Source organism: Oenanthe melanoleuca, chromosome 4 (assembly GCF_029582105.1).
Source record: "Oenanthe melanoleuca isolate GR-GAL-2019-014 chromosome 4, OMel1.0, whole genome shotgun sequence".
Taxonomy (NCBI): Eukaryota; Metazoa; Chordata; class Aves; order Passeriformes; family Muscicapidae; genus Oenanthe; species Oenanthe melanoleuca.
Genome location: NC_079337.1, coordinates 34,755,054 through 34,775,298, shown reverse-complemented (window position 1 = coordinate 34,775,298; position 20,245 = coordinate 34,755,054). Strand labels below are relative to the sequence as shown.

At 40.4% G+C, this 20,245-nt stretch overlaps 1 protein-coding gene and 1 long non-coding RNA gene across 2 annotated transcripts in view; one reads left to right on the top strand and one right to left on the bottom strand.

Annotated features, from left to right (window-relative positions):
- The window catches only part of GALNTL6 (polypeptide N-acetylgalactosaminyltransferase like 6), a 425,461-nt gene that overhangs the window by 8,096 nt on the left and 397,120 nt on the right, over nucleotides 1-20,245 (bottom strand). Inside the window, exons 9-11 of the mRNA XM_056490455.1 lie at nucleotides 16,495-16,716; nucleotides 9,302-9,418; nucleotides 2,471-2,620 (exon numbers count right to left, since the gene is read on the bottom strand). Of these exons, the coding sequence (XP_056346430.1) occupies nucleotides 2,471-2,620; nucleotides 9,302-9,418; nucleotides 16,495-16,716 (489 nt within the window). The remainder of the gene's footprint in view (nucleotides 1-2,470; nucleotides 2,621-9,301; nucleotides 9,419-16,494; nucleotides 16,717-20,245) is intronic.
- LOC130252661 (uncharacterized) overlaps nucleotides 1-20,245 on the top strand; it is a 40,150-nt gene that overhangs the window by 2,953 nt on the left and 16,952 nt on the right. The window contains exons 2-3 of the long non-coding RNA XR_008840409.1: nucleotides 9,560-9,650; nucleotides 17,834-17,911. This is a non-coding gene — a long non-coding RNA (uncharacterized LOC130252661). The remainder of the gene's footprint in view (nucleotides 1-9,559; nucleotides 9,651-17,833; nucleotides 17,912-20,245) is intronic.

The following is a 20,245-nucleotide window of genomic DNA, read 5'->3' as shown; positions in this document are numbered from 1 at the left end:
GAAAAGAATGTGGTTTGCATGCTCTGAGACTGCACTGCAATGAGAAGCAAAGTGCATGTAATGGGGATAAGCTGTAAATTTTTTCCAGAGGAGCACTCCTTACCCAAAGTAAAATATTAATGTATTCTACTTGCCACTAAAATATTTAAGCTGTTTTTATTCACCAGGATCCAAAACCAGGTTGTTACAATTTCTATGCTATAAGAATATGGAATCTGAAATAGTGCTTCAAATTGCATTTGCAGCATTTTGTAATCACTTCACAGCCATAACTTTTTATCAGTGGCTCAAGGATGCAAATGATCATGAGAAGAGACTCATATTTAAATGAATAAAAGCTGCTTATCTTCTAGTTTTATAGAAAAAATATGACAGAATGATGAGAAATCCTTCATATTAGGCATCTTACAAGACATTGATAAGCAAGGTCTTTTCTCCTAAAGCATGAAAAGAATTTTTGGCAGGATGGATATATGATCATTAGGAAGCTACAGTTTCTATAAGTGGTGCAGAGAACAGACGAGAGTGGCTGATCTGCTCTCTGCTTTTTAAAAGGAAACATTTCTTTCTTAACCACATTATTATTCCTATTTATTTAGGGTGCAGATTCAGTAGCACACCATTCCCTAGGTAAAAGGCTCTAGCACAGATCAGTTTTTGCTTTGTAGGGGGGAAAACACTAAAAGTTCTATTGCCAAGATGCTTTCAAAGCTGGAAAAGGATTATATATTATATAAGGTTTTTGGAGGTGTAGCTGTACTACCAGAAATCTCTAATATAAATCTGCCCTTTATTTGAGGAAACAGACTATAGGAAACATTAAAAAATACTTACTGTGTAGCAAACTAAAAGTAAGCTTAAAGAAAACCAGATATATATAGTTCTATTACTCCAATGCAGTTTCTTAACTTGAAGGTTTATGCAAATTGACCAGCTTGTTTTCAGGTTAGGATTACAGTTAAGAATGTGTCAGTACTTCCATCATAACAAAACTTCGTGGTGTTTCTTGCTGAGACAGAAATGCTTGTCTTGCATTGAAAATTTTTATACAAGCCCCGTCAGCCTTCTGGAAATTAAAAATGAAGCTGTGCAGAGAATTTAATAAAACTTACACTGTGCATTTTTTTCCAAATGTCATTTCTTTTGGTACCTGCTATATTCTGTCCTCATCAAAGGTGATGAGCCTTACAGAGGGTAGCTGCAGACCTGTTTTTTGTCTTATTAACCAACTATATTAAGCAACAATGGAGTGCTAAAGGTATGAAAGCTTTTTGATTTGCAGCTTGGGTAGGCAAAAAGATAAACTGGAAGGGTTTTGAAGCAAGAAGGGATTATTATGGCATTATAAAATCAGATAGGCAGCAATACAACCACCACAATTTATATCCTCTAAATATCTGCCCCATACATTCTAACTTTCTCACAAGTAATACTTCAGCTTCAAAGGGATTACATTTCTGGAAAATCTTATAATGGACCTCGATTTGCAACCTAAATAAGGCAAAAAGCACAAGCTAATAAGCAGGCACTAAGAAAAAAGCATCAGGAGAAACTTATTTTTAATGGCTCTGAATTAGTTTTGTATTATATATATTTTTAAACTAGAAAACAGTATTGAGGTTTATCTGGCAATAACCAGTTCCTGGTACTTCGGCCTCAGCTTAAACAAGGTGAAGGGGAAGGCATAATAGTCAAAGAAAACTGAAGCATGTGTGAGAGAAATCCTCAGTGCTTCAGAGAAATCCTCATCCTGAATGGAATACAGAGTTTATTAGTGAAATCTTTAATCAAGACAACTTGCTGATAAACTATTAAAAAACCCTAAAAACAACAACAACAATAACAAATCAGTAGCATTGCCAGGACTTTTTACCATAACTGAAGCTCTGGCAGTTTCTAGCTTGACCTCCTGTTTCCAGTGATTTATAAAAATGGGCTGAAATTCAGCAGATCAAAGTAGTGCCTAAGCTGCTTATTTTTAGTTTATAAACTCCTGCCTCCTTTGGGCTTACAGCAGTGCTTTTAATGTTGGTTTTTTGTTTGTTTGTTTGTTTGTTTTGGTTTTTTTGAGGGAGATTTTTCTGCCACTTATAATCTTTAAAATGCAGTAAAATACATTTAACTCATGAGCAGCATGTCTTGCTGCTGTCACATTGGATGAAAATATTTCCAACAGTTCCTCTGTTGAAATGGCACAAGCATCTTGAAGTGCCAGAATGGTAAAACACCTTTCAGGGAACAGATCCAATACAGACACCCTCTGAGCTGGATCAGATCCATTTTCATTTAAATTTGACCTAAATATCTTGAATGCTCAAAAGGAACATATTCTAGAGAGATTACCATAGAATTAAATTGGAATAGGATGCGATGGATTTGAAAATAGAAATGGGAAAGCACAAGCCTGTGCTAAACTGAATACAGGCTTAAGATGGTCTGAACCTCTAAGATGCCCCACAGTGACTCTGACCTTCCTATAGCTCCAGTGCTGGTTTCCCTTCATCCCGTGACAGTCATACAGTGTGACAGGGCTGCTGTGCGAGATGGCGTCAAAGCAGAACTTCCTGGTGTGAAGTGGCTCCCCAGGGCGGATGTCTTCTCTCCAACCAAAGGTGAAGAGCTGGGAAAACAATCAGGCAATAAAATGCTAAATTATTAGTGAAAAAAGTTTAAAATAATACACAAAAGCTTAATGCAAGATTCCCTTTTCACATAGCCCAGATGCTGGTTGAACAAGGTCCTGCCTGTGTACAATTCAGTGAGGCCAACTGCCTTAATTAAAGTTCATCAGTGGCCATGTAGAATACACCCCAGGAAGGCACAATCCTTATGTCAGGGAAGGAAAAATTCCCTAGTGACACAGTACTGCAGAGAGGAGAGGGGTGATGCTGTATTAAAGCCTTTAGTCACCCCAGTTAAAGCAGCACCTGTATGCACCAGGATTTCAGCTCCCTAGGACTCAGAAAATCACCGTCAGGGATGTTCCTTTAGCTCTCATTTGGGTCTGAACAAGCTGCCCAGAGAGATCTTCCCATCACAGTCTCTTTCCTATGTTTAATGAGCAGTTTCCTTCTGTTTATGGGGGACACTGTTACCATAGCCTCTCTCAACTGTCTTCTTTCCCCAAACAACACATGTTAAATGATCTTCATCCTTCCACTGTGAAACCTGTGAGCTACAGACAGCTTGTCAAAGCCCTTTTTCTGACTGCCTGAGAGGAGTCATGGAGGGTCACAGTTAATAGAGGAATCCTTCTCAATTAGACACCAGCTGTCTGAAGTGATGCTGTGACACTGCAGTCTTTCAATCATCAGATGAAGGTGACAGGTCTGACAGCATCAAATTTAAAGACGTGGAGTGCATTTTCCTTTCCATGGACCAATCCTTGCAGAAAAGAGGTTGCAGGCTGTAAATTACTACCTAGAAGCTCTGTCAAGAGCTGTGAGGTTATTTTCTTTTCTTTCTTTTTTTTTTTTCTTTTTTGAGTGAGTGCTATTCAGCTTTCTGCATGACTTTTGATTTACCATAGGAAAAAAAAAGAAATGTTAACACTGAGAAAGTGAAGCTCTCTTTAAATGAGCAAACTTTGCCAGTAGAAACTGCTCAGATGAGATGGTTCATGCAGAACTGCATGCAGGCTCATTATCCAGAGAAGTAGCTCCACGTACTGAGTTCAGCTGCCCATACTGAATTCAGACTGTCTCCAACACCTCATCACAGCTTCCTTATGGCCCTTATCTAGCACCCTGCTTCTCCAGTGTGTACATTCCCTGATAAAACCAGCTATAAATTGAAGCTTAATAAATATCATGTGGGTCTGATCCTGAACAATTCTGCAGTGGTCCTCAGGTTTTAACCTTTTCATTGCTATAGTTATCTTCTTTCCATGGTCTTCCTGAATAAAACACCTCTTAAAAACACTGCATCTTCAGTGCTGTACCATCCTCTGAATACCACATTTGAAAGGTGTTACTGTCTCTTTTGGCTTATAGGCCCTAAATACAAACATATATCTGAATATTTACTGGTTTTTTTTACCATGTCTTATTGTAAGCTTTTGTTCTCTCTCCTAGCTGCTGTTACTCCCTATTTATATCTGCATTATAGGTTTTCTAGAGAGCGTTTTCGTAGTCTGTCTCTGTGTCCTGCTTATTTCTTCCATCTCCCAGAGTGCATTTTACATTTATCTGCAGTAAAATGCAGTGGACAGCTCTAACCTCATTTTCAAAGCAATTTCTGCTTTTCAAAAGGTTAAATCTTTTTCCACTTTTCTTCATGTTTCTTTGAAGCATCTTCATGGACTTCCTACAATAACTTATCATTTCACCAGCAAAGGCAAAGTAAGATTTGGTACAGAAAAACATTACACTGCTCTTTCTTCAGGAAAAGAGAAGCCTGAGACAATTTTCCTTTAACAAAAAGCCAACAAAAGCCATCTTCTTTATCTTATCCTTTACCTTTCTACAGACACATAATAAACCTGGAGTTCAAAGTGATGAATAACAAATACCTAGAGGAATGGTGTGGAAGAGTGCTTCTGTGATATTCTCACTCTCATTACTACTACTGCAGAGAGAGATTCTATTTTGGGACCAGCCTCATCTTTCCTAGTGGGTGGCTCACCAAATTTCTCATTCTGTGCATGAGTGGTGAGCTGAGGGACCAATTCTTGCTGCTCTCTGGACCTTGGCCTGAGGACTATTATGCTACTGAATGCACCAGTACACCTGAAAGAGCTCAAGGCAGCCTTTAAATCAGATCATACTGATCCAGACTATTCCTTTGCTCTTTCCACTCCTCTGTGGTTTCTGAAGACTGCCAAGGCTATGTCCTGTTTGCAAGACAAGACATGGTAATAGCAGGGTGATTTTATTCTCTTCCAATGAAAACAAAAATCTGTGCAATACTAGATCTCAATATTTAGACTAGCTTAGATTATTTTTCCTCCTTTATCCACCCATTTTTTAAAAACAGTATTAATTTTAAATCAACATGTATGTCTTCACGATAGTGACTATAAAAGCAACCTTGTTAGGGACAGGAACTCAATTTTAGGACTAAGAGAGAGAAGAAAAAAAAGGTTACACTTCTCTATGCACCCAATTGTTATTAAAGTCTTGCAATAACAGACACAACATGAAGGTGTACAATCTTTCCAATCTCATAATTCTAAGTTTTCCTCTTTTAAACAGCAATTTTCCTCTAGTTAACACTGAATCTGACCAGTATAAATATTATCTCCCCACTGCATAATGTCCAACAATGCTACATGTTATTAGCTGGAGCCCAGAGTATATAATGTTCTGCTTTGCCACCACTTGTTACTTTGGATTTTGTTGTTCCTTTGTTAGGTACAAACTGTGTCAGATTTTACAAGAAATGGCTGAGCCTTTTTGTACCCTTTTTGTACTTCATTCATTTCTGACTGTTTGTTGATTTGAAACAAGGCTGCACGAAATTCCCAGACACATTATTAACAAACAGCAGGCTGATATTCTTCACCTGCAACACATGGGGTTGCTGTTCACTGTTCACAGTTCCCTGCTGAACCCAAGAAACGCTCTGTCCTGGCTCAGTGGATGCTCATTCTCTTTTGCCTTCTCTCATACCAGAGTCTGTAAAACACAGCCCCATCCTCTGCATTTGCAATCAGGCAACCCCTCAGCCCTCATGCTTTGCCTTTTCATGTAGCTGAGCCCTGTCACGCACTAAGTGGAAAATACAGCTTTCCAGCTTCATTTATAATTGGCACAGGGCCTGAAGAATGACTGCCTGATAGAGCCATTGGCTTGGGACTGTCTATAGACAAAGGCCCTTTTGATGCCATTAATGCTCTCCAGCCTGGCAACGTCGCTCAATTACTCGCTGTCTGGCTGGGGTCCGTCAGCTGGCGCTGTGCTTTGGCTGTGCCATTATACTTGAGGGGACAACATGTGCCCCCATCCAAAGATGAAATACCACATTTCAGAGCTGCACTCTGGCTTGAACTATACCTCCAAGCAGAGAAGGAAGAGCTGGGCACTTGCTGAGCCACGTTAGAGATGGTGTCTGTCCAGCCATTCCCTGGCAAGGCTGGGGAACCTGATAATAGACAGTGATACCTGTCATTTTCCTTTATTGTTGGTTATCTGTCCAGCAGAGCCTCAATTTCCCCTGAAGCCAAAAGCCAGCTTTGAGAAAACAGATACGGAAGAATGCAGTGCCATGACATATCCTCCTGTCCCTTTTCTTCCCCTCTGGCTCTTAACTTTGGGGAAGTTTCCAGAAACCACAGTGACACTTCTCAGCCATCTCCTGTTACCAGAAAGCCTGTAAGCACCCTGCAAACCTTTTGACTGCTGCTAGCCCAGTGGGGCTTGCAAAGCCCTGAAGTGGGAAGTCTTCTTCCTCTCCTGGGGTCTGCTAAAGGCATGTTCCCCTGGCATGGTGCCTGAGACTGTCAGCTTTTAATTCCTGCCCAGTAACATGACATGAATCAAGAGGCACAAAGGATCATCTCTGTCTCGCACTGATGCCTGTCGCACTGGTTACACTAAGCTACTGTAGCTTGCCACTGAACTCTGTAAATTTATACCAGAAATTACAAGTCCAGCTCAGCGCCAATCCATGCTATTTGAAATATGATAATAAAATACTTGATACTTTCACCAATACTGCTAGTTTCTACTGGTGTATGCAGAACTCATGAAGGCAACAAATTCCGTGAGATATAAAGAAGGAAGAGGAGCTCTGCGAGGCTGGCCCGGGGTTTGACGCCCCACAGACGAGTGTGACAGCAGCACAGGGCTGGTCCTGAGGGACACCGGCCATGAGGGACACTAGCCCTGATGGGCACTGGCCATGAGGGGGCTGGCCGTGAAGGACGCTCGCCATGAGGGGCGCTGTCTGTGAGGGACACTGGCCGTGAGGGACGCTGGCCGTGATGGGCGCTGGCCCTGAGGGGAGCTGTCTTTGAGGGGCGCTGGCCCTGAGGGACACCGGCCGTGAGAGACACTGGCCATGAGGGGGCTGGCCGTGACGGATGCTCGCCATGAGGAGCGCTGTCTGTGAGGGGGCTGGCCCTGAGGGACACTGGCCGTGAGGGACGCTGTCCCTGAGAGAGGCTGGCCGTGATGGGCGCTGGCCCTGAGGGGAGCTGTCTGTGAGCTGTCTATGAGGGGCGCTGGCTCTGAGAGCGGCTGCCCCTGAGGGGAGCTGTCTGTGAGCTGTCTGTGAGGGGGGGCTGGCCCCGAGGGGCGCTGTCTGTGAGGGGGGCTGGCCCTGAGGGGCGCTGTCTGTGAGCTGTCTGTGAGGGGGCCTAGCCCTGAGGAGCGCTGTCTGTGAGCTGTCTGTGAGGGGACCTAGCCCTGAGGGGAGCTGTCTGTGAGCTGTCTGTGAGGGGGGCTGGCCCTGAGGGGAGCTGTCTGTGAGCTGTCTGTAAGGGCGGCTGGCCCCGAGGGGCGCTGTCTGTGAGCTGTCTGTGAGGGGGGCTGGCCCTGAGGGGCGCTGTCTGTGAGGGGGGCTGGCCCCGAGGGGCGCTGTCTGTGAGCTGTCTGTGAGGGGGCCTAGCCCTGAGGGGCGCTGTCTGTGAGCTGTCTGTGAGGGGGGCTGGCCCTGAGGGGCGCTGTCTGTGAGGGGGCCTAGCCCTGAGGGCGGCGGGCCCGTTCCGCTGGGCCGCGCTGCCCCCTGCCGCCCGCCCGGCGCACCGCACGGCACCGCCGCAAGGACGAGGCGCTCCCGGGAAGTTCGCCACGCTCTCCGGCAATGCCAGAGAATGGCATTGTCACCAGCCTGGCGGAGACGATTCATGCTGTTCCTGGGGCACACGTCGAGCACCGAAGGGCTTGAGGCTTTCCAGCTCTGGTTCTGGGATCTGAGGAGCTGGCGGGTTGAACTCCCTTAGTGTTAGCTTCACCTTCTGATTCTTATGAAGTCACTGTGTCCTTAGCACAGAGTTAGACCTTCAGATCCAGTCTGATCCCAAACGTTTCAGCACCCTGGACTACAGTGAAACATGGATTCCTCCGTAACCTCCTTCTCCCTTCGTGTCATTTCCCCTTTATTCTTTCAAAGGATATTTCAAGTCTCCCTTTTCTCTGCAAACAATTTTTTCTTCTCTCACCTTTTCATCCAACTTTTTTTCCTCCTTTCTTGTATCTGGCAGCCTCAGTATTCCTCCCTTCCCTTCCTGAGGAGGGTTTGTAGCTTTGCAGATTTTAAAGCCAGAGAACACTGTGATGGGTCCAGTCTGGACCATACGACTTCCTTCAATTAACTCCTTGAATTACTGTATGTCTCTCAGAAACAAAACAGAAAAATATTTATCTAGTCTTGGCACCCTATCCCCATGCAGTATCTTTGCTAGCTATCTGAAGGAGTCTTCCTTCAGCAACTTCCTTTTTTGCCATGTTGGCACTTACCTAAATTGAGATAATCCTTCAGCTTCTCGCTTTCATGCACTTGCAGCTCTCCTCCTGCATTTCTCAGTATCCTCAGAGCATGCTTTTTTGACCTCAGCACTTCAAATACCCCTCAGAACTCCTCTCTCCTGAGCTTTTAAGTTTTTACTAAGTGTCATGTAGGACTGCCAGGTCAATTTTTCTCCTCAGCATTAGGAATCTTTTACTAATCTGGGACCTTTTCCTGTGAAAGAGTCACTCACCAAATTTGCTAGTAAATGGTTAGGTTGTACTTTTCATCTGGATTCTGCTCACAGTGGAAAGACCCATGGCCTGTAAGTCGTGATCCCTTTCCTATGGCACTCACAATGAGTAAAAATTAGAGCTCTTTTCCTCCATACTCCTGAGAACTAATAGTTTTCTACCCAACCAACTGAAATAAAAGCTTTTTTTTTAGTCTTTATAACTCCTTTCCTTTTGAAATGCTTTTTTGCTTGCTTTTACCCATTTATCTCACTTATGCCTCATATTTGTTTAAAATATAACTGCTTGTTGAGATAAAAGCATTAAAAAAGACAATGACTGGAGCTGTGAAAGGCCTGGTACTATAGTTAAAATATTTTCAGGTAACTCAACCAAAATCAGCATGTTTTCATTACACAGTGCGGGAGAATGGGGCCTCAAAAAGATCTCTGGGCATTGCAATTCCTTTTGGAAATGAAGACAGCCCAGGTGGCTGTTGGAATTTCTGAGTTTATATTAAGGAGTACTTTGTAAAAGCTATTCAGGTCATTAATAATTCAGGAACTATATCTGCACGCTGTTTTACCTTAAGAAAACGGGAAGCCCTCAGAAAAGGTTTAAAACCTGGGAAAGAGAAGCAACAATGCTACCCTGATTTTCTGTTTGCACCATTAAAATACCTGTTCATGTGACCATGTTCGCTCTGAGCCGTCCTTCACACAGATGTCCAGCCTCAGCTCAGTCCCTGTGGCTCCGTGTTTGCTGTCCACACAGAGGTTGGCTGCCACGTTTCGAATCTGCAAAACCAAGCAGCAACACTTCACATTAAACTGGGCTGCAGAACTGAGCTTTCAATATCAGGAGGTTAGGAGTTTAGCTCTGAAGGATTTGAGATTAACCATCAGTTACGTAAAACTGATACAAATTACTTTTTACAGGGTAGACAGCCATGTTCTGGAATGAACTACTCTTTTTAGGAGCAGCTTCAGAAGAAGTAAAGTTTGAAATATTCTGCTTGACAAATGAAAGGTCGGTCATAGACAAAAAAAAGTACCTTAATGCAAAAAACTAAGAGAAAAAAAGTCTGAGAAGTTCAAAGTCTGACTGCTTCTTCCATCCTATGACAGCAAGAGGGATCAACAGTATAAGAAAGAACTGATTTCTGTATGAGCCTTTCCTAGGCATGGGAGCAGTCAGTATGCATTAAAAATTCAGGCATGACCTGTTCCAATCCATGCTCTTTGACACAATAACACCATTGTAGATAAGGTCACTCATTACTCCCTGAAGTGCAAAAAATTAAAAAGTACTTAAAAAATTCGCACTGAAACTTAGGCTTTTAAAAAGTACTTAACAAATCTGCACTGAAACCTAAGCTTACCCATGGAGGTTCCTCTTGCATGCCTGCTGCAAATGTTTCAGTGTAACTTGTTCTTAAAAGGAAAATCTTGTTCTTTAGACTGAAGCAACTGAGTAATAATTAATCTATGACCACCAGTCATATCAGTTATGTACTACTGCTGACACATTTTCTTTGAAACATTAGGTTGCAAAATAGATTTGCCCCCTGCCACCAAAAAGAGCAAAATCCTAACTTTATGTTGCAAATCCATGCACATTACTCCTTGAGTACCTTAGCTGGCTAGTTAAAAATCCTTTAGACACCTCCATAATGAAAGGATTTCTTAAAAAAACTTACCCTCTCAATGAGATTAACAGAAACTGAGTAATCAAAGTGCATGGAAACATGCACAAATTCTAAACGTATAACATATAGAAAGCAAGTCCATATTTTGACTTTCTTGACTTACTTTGCTCCTTTTTAAAAAGAAAAATAGATGCTGAATGGAGATACAATTGAGTATGCTTTTTTATGAAAAATACTTCAGAAGTCACTTCTGTTGCTATAATATACCATGCAAATGTACACTTTGCCATTGCATACCTGACACACATCCTAAGGATGGAAAACTTCTCAGCATTGCACAAAAACATTGAGATGAAGGGATATCCTTGTGCATGCAAGACACATGCCAGAGCTACTCTGCTCTTTTGATTGTGGAGGAGTGGGATTGAGTTTATTAACCATGATCAAGAAAGATTTACACAGATGGGAAAGCAAGAGGTAGTGAAAAAATATAAAAACTGTCATGCTCAGGAAAGGTTTCAAGAGGTGCATTTGTTTAGCTTAGAAAATCGCAGACTGGGCAAAAGATGGGGGAGCATCAGTTTGAACAAATGCCTCCAGGAACCTTTGATCCTTCACCAGAGCTCAGAGAAACATTAAAAAGAAAAAAAATTGGACCAGCCCAGTCCTAGGGTATTTTTTCTTTTTTCAATACAATAAAAGTTGCTAAAGATGAGGTAAAATGCTAGCTATTCATGCACACAACCAGATACAGAAATCCAGCACTGGGCAGCCCCACAGTAAAAAAGACGAAAGGTAATTAGTTCTCAACAACCTTCATTTTCGTATCACCCAGCAAAAGAGGCATGAAAGAATAATGAGGGGAATAGAATTTAATGTCATATTTTTAAAGTTTCATGTGAAATACCTTCTCTAAGTACATTTTTTTTGGAGAATGTTCAATCATTTCTCAATGCACTTAAATTTCCATTGTATAGATAAAGATTTCTTGGTCTAATAGAAAATTAAATGATACATCAGTTCAGTTATTACAGCATGCAAGTTAATTAAAATGGAACTGCTAACAATTGCCATTAATAATTGGGTATATTTATGTGATTCAGAATTGTAAAATGACAGTGAATACACTCCATGTCCAATTAATGCTTATTGCATTAAAAGGCTTTCGTAATTTTGTCTCGATGGCATCGCTCCATCCCAATCTCTGTCATTTGGACTGTGCAGTAAATGTGTTCAGTCCATTTCTGGAAAAGGCTTGAGCTGAAGTTACATTTAGTTCATTCACTGCTGGAATCTGTCTGATGTTCTTTATTTCCTCCCCTCTTCCCTCTGCTTTTGAAAGGTTTGCTTGAGTTAGTTTTTCATCTGTTTTTTTGCAGCTTACATGTTGGCTCATCCCTTTTTTGTTTCAGCCTTTCAGCTGCAGAGGGGTCATGGCTTGTTTTTTATTTTCTTTTTGTAATATGGCATTTCAGTCAAGTCTGTGCTTTTGTTCTCTGGCGCTTCTGTGTGGCCTTGGCAGTTGCTAGAAACTGAACTGAGCCATCATGCCAGAGCCAGAGCCATGGGGAACATTCTGCCAAGCATCAGCACCACACAGCCTGCAAAACCCCAAGATGCCAAGATGCTTCCATGGACAAAGGAAGGAAAGCAGAAGTACAGGGCATTTTTTTTTCTCTGCCTTTATACACCAATGTGCTTTTGAACTGCCTTGTCTCCAGTCACACAGCACAATGGATTTAGGATTTTTGAAGTTATGAGTTACAACTAGAAAACAAATAGCTAGTGATCCTAACACATTTCCAACATTCCTATTTGTGCAATTTTAAGACCAGGGATGAAAAGGAGACAGATTTTATCAGTCATGCAGGTAGGGCATTGAGTTGCTATGTACAAAACTTTTTTTGCTCAGCCTTAAATGCCATCATTTGTACACACAGATAAGCGTACAGGAAAATTATGCTTCCAAGGATTTCAATGTATGGACTGACAAGGATGGTTAGTGGTGATATTAAAGGCTGTTTTAGAATTAAACAAATTTTGACAAAAGCACAGGACACTATCTGTAAGTCATTATACATAATCAATTCTTGAAATTCCATCCTAACTCACTATAGGCACTGAAGTCCTTACAGAGAGCAGATGAGGTGTAGAAGCATAGAGAATACAGCTTCCTAGAGCCCAGCAGTTATATTGACCAATATTCTTTGATAATTCTAAAACTCCTCAACTTTTCCCAGGCAAATGAGTTCCTGCAAGACTTGCTGTTGAGGTAGTAGCTGATGTCCTGGCTCCTGCAGCCTTGCCCCACCTGCACTGCAGCCAGGCTGTCACCCAGGTACACTTAAGCCTTCACAGAGCCAGGGAGGGGTGAGCTGGAGCAGGAGAGCCAAACTCCCACGGGTTCTGGGAGCTGCCCTGCATGCTCATCATGACATGAAACTGTCTGTGCCAAAAGCAGAAAGAGGGGCAGTGTAGCAATCTAAAGACAACTGTATGTTCAGTATGGTCAGCTCTGAACAATAACTGTGGAGATGGTGTCAGGACAATCCTCAGGGATACAGCAACAACAGAAGCACCTTGTGCTATCAGTTTGTACAATACTCTCCCTGTATCTGATTTAATGCCTTAAATATGAAAATGGCTTTAACTCTTAGAAGACATTAGCAATATTAATTTATGTTACATTTTTTTGTCTGAGCAGCACTTAGAGGCAGTTTTAGTGCACTACTTACATTCTCAGATAACCCTAGGGCCATCAGTGTCTATGGATCAAATATGGAAAAATGAGCCACTTCTCCTCTCAACAGTAATACAGTAATTTTAGAAGTATTTATCCTTTGTGTGAGCCATAAAACAGAAAAAGTCAAAGGTAAAGAAGTCAAGCGCTGCCAAAAACCTTACTGAAGAAACATGGGACTCTCATTCAGTGTGACATTGATCCTGATAAAAAAATTGGAACAGTCCAGCTGTGCAGCACTCGGTCTGTGCAGGGTGGGGTTATATCACTTTTTTACAACAGATGTGCGACACTTGCTGGGCTCAGATTGACGCATTAAGGGTAAGAGGATGACACATTAAAAAAAAAGAAAAATAACTGAAAGAGAAGTTAGTGAGTTCTTAGGCTTTCTTCTTTTTTCAAATGTGCCACTTGACTTAATGTGAGACATTTTCATGTCAATGCTGTAAAACAGTTCTATAAAATCCATGAGTTTGGGGCTGAGAAAGGAGTACTCTCAGGTTCCACAGCTTAGCACTGCTGCAGAGACTGAGACACTTCCTCATTAAATTACTGAAGTTCATGTAACAGCAAGTGAAACTGAGATTAAATAATTCCCTTTTGACTGAGTAAAACAACTTTTTTTTGCACCACCTTGACTATAGAACTCATGAAATCTGAATTAAATGGCATTGCCTGATAGTATATGATTGATTTAATGTGAAATATGTTTTCAATGATATTGGAAGCTGTGATATCCACACAATATATTCATACTGGATCACAGCTTGTAGATTCATAAGTACTTCCTAAGAAAACACCTCATGTCCAATTCACACCTATTGTTTGAGGTAGTAGGACTTCAAATACATATTACAAATATATTATTGTGTCTTAGAAAAAACATGTATTACTGTTTTCAATTGGTACCAGACTTCCGAGTATATTCAAAAGAGTAAGAACAAAACCTAATTGAAAACTTTCCTCTTTTTCACAGTGGAAAAGAGTACATTTACCTCACTCAAACACAGAATTGACAGTCTCACTAACCTAATCTGTCTTGATTTGCTGTTACATTGCTCCATTGCACATATTTCAGATGTTACAAGGCAGAACAGATTATCAAGGGTATGTACACCCTGCCAGCTACTAGGACAAAAGGTACAAACACTTGTAAGAGATAAGGCCATGACAAGTTTAGGAAAAAAGATTGCTTTTTTTTTTTTCCAAATGTCCTTCTTTTCTATCATAAACAGATTTTTTCAAGAAATATAAGAGTCAGATTTTAAATAAATGTGTTGGCAAAAAAAGAAGAACTGAGCAGAGACTGTTTATGAGATGTCTGCTTTCACACCACATGCTTTTACTAGCTAGATATCAAATACTAGAGCCAAACTTGTCTGCGTACTTCATAGTTTACTCTTTCTCAGACTGGCATAGGCAAGCAGATATAAAGTATTTCTGAATGGAAGCAAAGGGGGTACTAAATGACAGTCAGTGTTGGCACAGACTTTAGGTGTGTATAATCAGCAAGGTTTCTAGAGCTCCGTGATTCTTACAAAGCAGTAACATTACAGTCTGCTTCCCTCTTTCAGCTTCTCACAGCCAGTGACCTTCAAGATTTCTCAAGGTCCTCTCAAGTGCCAACTGCACAGGAATGTGACAATCTCAGGAAAAACAAGAGAAGTAGGGCTGAAAGTTCTCTTCCTGTTGTTTTAGAGAAAGTATGTTTTAGACAAAAAAGAAAATATTTGGTCTTCACCTCCTTCCTAAGAGCTTAGTAAATGCATTTAAGGCACAGACTTCACACCATTGATAGGATTTTTACTGTTAAAAATACTTGGGTTTATGCAGAGATTATATTAATATTGCTGTAAAAAGAACTAATATTAGGATGACAAGCTCCTCCTCTTATACCCTCTTGATTGAGTTAAAGAATGTCCAGCTGGCCAGAGAAATTACACATCTCCTGATCACAGTCCTCCAAGGACACCCATGTATACATGAGAAAGATGGTGAAGGAAGATCACAGGAGCAGTCACAGCAATCTGATCCAGCCTGACTTCTACTGATAAATTCCTTACCTCTCAGTACACATTAATCTCATAAGGAGTGGGCAGCAGGACCAAAAAAGAAGAAACTTTAAAAACAAAGGAATTCATTATTGTCAAGAAGTAGCAAACAGACAGAAACAATTTATATACAACACATATAAATTGCAGTGTTTTTGAACATCTTTAACTGATAGCTTATAAATAAGAATTAAGGATTGCTAGTACCAGAGAAAGTTATTTTTTTATATCTCTATATCTTTATATTATCTTTTATATATGTGGTAATTTGCCTTTCTAAAAAGAAATTCTGGAGAATAGTAGAGGTACTCATGTTTCTAAGTCTGTGGTCCAGTCTTAACCACTGGGAATATGCATACTTGGGTCTGATCGTACCAAAAGTTTCAACTTCATCCTCTGGTTTCAAATATGAAAGTTAATCTCCTGACAGCCCCAAGAAAAACCTCCCAGAAAATCACAGAAGGCTAGAACTCACAGAACAGATATTCCTATGTTTTTTTAAAAAAAGTAGCACAATACACTGGAAGAGTGAAGCCTTCTTTATATATCTTAATGAACTGAGAGGAAAAAGCCCTCTCTGCACACAACCTATCCATGGAGTGAAACTGCTGTAGTTCTTGGGGGCAAAGGCCACAGCAATTTTTCAGTGCAACTAAGCAAGTAATTTCCTCTCCTGGCAGTCCTTGTGTTCTCATTTCTTCTGCACAAAACAAACTGTCAAAGCAAGGCTTGCTACAGCTCTGCTCTTCAGAGAGGTCTGAATGCAGAACATCTTTGATCACAGGTGGAGATTTGCTGTTTGCTTAGCCCCTGCTCTGAAGTGATGCTCAGATATTGGCTTCTTTTGTGGTTTCTCCCTCCCCTCATCCATCAATGGAGAAATTGTATTTGTCTGCTACTGGTACTCAGTGATGACAGCACCTACAGAATGCAGAGAACAGCTAAGCAAAATCAGTCATTTTAAAAGCAAAGTATCCATGTCTTGCTTGCTTGTCACATTTCTCGTGTGAGCAACCCTAACTCAATCTGCACACAACTGTCCTTGTAAGGACAGGAGGAGGTATACCAGTAGATATGCAAAAAACCCCAAGCAGTGACTTGAGACCTCCTTTTTACTAAGGTGATTCTCTGAATCTAAAATAAATCTGTGACATGCAGTCACAGTGACATGAGTGCTACATACATTTTTCTTCATTCTTGTCCTCATTGTGCATACATTATATGCCCTGTACACACAAAATTGTAATGAGTTGCAAAAGTAACAGTGATAGTTCCAAGACATGACAGTTTCTCATTTTAATGGATAGTTCAGGGATTGTTTCAACCACTGTGAACTTCCTTAATAATAACACTACTTACCATCAGGTTGACTCTGATTTAATAATTTTAATTTCCCACAATCTAAAATGTTAGATTCATTGATCTATTCCTCACCTCCCCCCAGGCAGCAGGTGGAGGCTCCACAGGAGGGTAATATTTGGGGACATCCCAAGCCACTGCAGCCATGAACCACTTGAAATCTTTACACTTGAGGTGCTTGCGCAGCTCCTTCTGGGCAGAGATGTCCCCAGTTGAGAGATGTCTGTACTCAGGCCGTCGCTGGTAAATGTACTCTGCAAACTCATCCATCCACGTCTCGGCCACTCGCTTCAGGTTCTGCGCGGCACAAAAAAGAGTAAACATTAATTTCTTCACCTTTTGAGGGAATGATATTCATAACAGGGAACATTGTAAACAAAACAAAACAAAAAATCAGTGTTCCACACAATTTCTAAGCTTAGCTGGTCTCATTTTTCAGTCTTAAAACCTGGAAAAGTTCCAGTAACCGTATGCTATCTTCATTACAGTGCTGAGCAAACACTACAGAGTATTAAGTACCCTGCTTTCCTGCTGGCTCTGTGAGAGACAGTCTTATGTCTGTTGAACATCTTATTTTCCTTCACATACTTTATGCATATTCTTTGTATGGGTTTTTGATTAATGATGGATGTTGAACACAAATTTCCTTTCAGCTGCTTTCATTGGTCCCTGCTTTTTCCCTGTTAGTTCAGACCTGCTAATGTGGAAGAACGGATCAAATTCTTCCTTCTGATGTATTTCACTTTGCATTTGAAAGGCATCTGAATTTCAGTCTGCCATGATGCTGCTTAGTCACCAAGAAATTCCTACCTAAATTTTAGGGTCAGGTCTTACAAGTGAATGTCTGGGGACAAGCAGCCCTGAAGGGGAGCTGGTCTAAAGAAAAAGACCTCCTGGGATAGGAGCTACAACTGTGGCTTTCTGCACTAACTCATCCTATGAACATGCCTAAGACTATTTAGGTTCCATGAAGCCCAGTTCTGGCTATGCTCCACAAAGTTTGTTTCAGTTGGCGTTTTATAGGAAACAGAATTACCTATTTTGCTGCATAAGAATTTATTTAAATTATAATTAATTAAATTAGCTGCCTCAAATTATAAAATAAATGCCACTGCAAAGAAAAATTCTGGGTAGACTGAAGAGATCTGTATTATTGTTATCTACCACCAAGAAGGGGGCATTTTTTCTGTATTTTTGTTTGTTTCTAAGATTCCTCCCGCAACTCATCCACACAAATTTATATACAGATGTTGTAGTGGAGCATGGGCTTTGCCTATTCTGCCACAGCTGCCCAATAACCTTTTATCCCAACAACAAAGCAACATATCTCTGGATAACATTGAGACACCAGAGTGTACTTATTGCTTTGTTTGTAAAAACAAGATAATCAAGATGTATAATATTCTTTTTATAGAATGTTAACTACAAAATGCTGAGATTCACTCTGTAATATGCTGGAGGACAATATACATCTGATTATCATCAACATAAGGTAATGTTTCTTTTCAGAACATTCTCTGCATCTAAGTACGCCAGATTCATACTCTGACTTGCCTTCAAGATTAACTGGAAAATTCTTTTCCTGAATTTTATTAATCCACATAAACAAAGTGTCTCTGAACTAATAAGGCTTATCTGAATACAAAGACAGCAAGACACAGAACAAAGGAAATACTTTTAGCTGACACTGCAAGATAAGTTTCTATGTGCTTTCTCTCTGTGAAGCAAATATGTTAAACCTGCAGGGATAAAGCAAGTAACATTAAAGCAGTGTAAGAATTCACAACACTCATATCCTTATTGAAAAATGGCTTGTGCTCCTCATAAGTTTGACTTGTGTTGTAATTTCATGAAGACCTAAGTAACCTTACAAGAAATTAGAATTCAACTGGGAACTGGGTAGGACACAGAAAAACCGAAAAAAAATCAAGAACCTTATCTAAATGACAATTTCACCTTTCTGGCATAACAACTGTAATATAGAAATTTCCCGACAAGTAAAAATAGTATGTGATGAGATTTTGTACATGAGGTGAAAAAAAAAAATTATTAGGAACATTAAACAAAAGCCAAAATAATGAAAATATATGTGATTTCTAGCATATCTTTCATTGCAATGCTGCATACCTCATTTACTACGATGCAAATGCAGTTTAGGACTGTTCTATAAAATAGTTTTTTGCAATCACTTCATCTAATAGGCTATTTTCATATTTTAAAACCATTTTACAAGAAGAGTCATATGGTAAAAGTACAATAAAAAATATTTCTTCAGAAAGAAAAATTCTAGTTAAGTCTTCCACCACCCCACCAATATTAAGAGTAGTCTCTGATGGACTTTTTTTCTTTAGTTACTTGGCTGCACTAAAAGGACTGCATTCTACTTTAGATGACTGTTACTGATAAAACATAAATCCAACAAAAGTCTTGATATTATACCTGGTCACTAGCTCAAAATTCTAATTCACCAGTCAAAACCTTTTTGTTTTCCAATAACACCTTTATAACTGTTTGGGTTTCATGTGTGTATGTGTGTGTGTGTGTGTGTAAATCCACTAAACACTACATTAAAAAAAGCGACAGTTCTTCCCATCATTCCCCAAGTATCAGGTAGGACACTCTGGACAAATCTATTTGAAACTTTGCTTCCCTGCTCTTCCAAGAGTGTTCTTCTCATCATATGCTAAAAATCACCTGTAATGAACTTGTATATTATCCTTACTATGTTTATACATTGATGTCATAAGCCAAACTCTTATAAGGCAGCCCTTTGAACCTTGATTTGCTAGCTCTAAATCTCCATATTACTTATGAACATGACCAAAAGGAATGTGTTCTGGAGTAGTGAGAAACTGTTTCTGCATCAAGCAAGCACTCAGCATCTAAACAATTTAGTTTTAAAGAGGTTTGTTGACCTCAGTTAGCCTGGGATAGCATTTCTTACCCTTATTACCACTATACAAGCTCAGAAATCACCATACTTCATTTTAATATAAATGTGTCCAGACTAGTAATAAAACTCCCCATACTTGTATTGAATGCAGTCAGGAAGAGCTGCTGTACTGAAAGCTGGTTTGGTGCTACCTTGCACAGAAAAGGCAATCATTTACATTCTTATTTAGAATGTGCTAACCCACCACAGAGAACCTCTTAGGATCCTAACTCTACTCTGCAAATTATGGCAGGGAGCTGCTGGGCTTTTACTCATCCTATCTGAGGAGCACCACCAAAATGAGAGCCCTCATCCCTGAGCACTTTAGGCCTACCAATCAAATTACTTACTGCAAGGTTAGGATGTGATTTCAACTCCTTTACAAGTCTTCCAGAGTTGCCATTCCAGTAATCTGGGTGGATGTCTGACATAGTGGATAGAGGAAAGAGAATGGTCACTTCTTCCTTGCCTGACCCTTAGATGAGGCTAGATATGATCTGAGCATATCATATAAGCCCCACTATTGGGAATGGTTTTGAATAGCTACCCAATCTTGACAGAGTCTAGCTATAAAACAGGCTTTAAGCAGTTTGACTTTGATATGATTTTACTCTGTCTGTGTACAGTGCCACAGAACTTGCATGCAAAAGAACTTCAAGAGCCTACCAGATTAGGTCATATTTTGTGAATGTCTTACAGCATCATTTAAGCACTCATTTAATTTTCATCATCATGAGAGAGTTGAGTTTCAGTGAAAATAATCCTCAAATAATTTAGAGTCAACAGGAGTTAGATTTGAATCTTGTTGATTTCTGTCTCCTGTTACTATTTATGTAATCATCTACAGAAAACTCCATTAAATGGCAGTTTCTCAAATGGCACCAAATATCACTA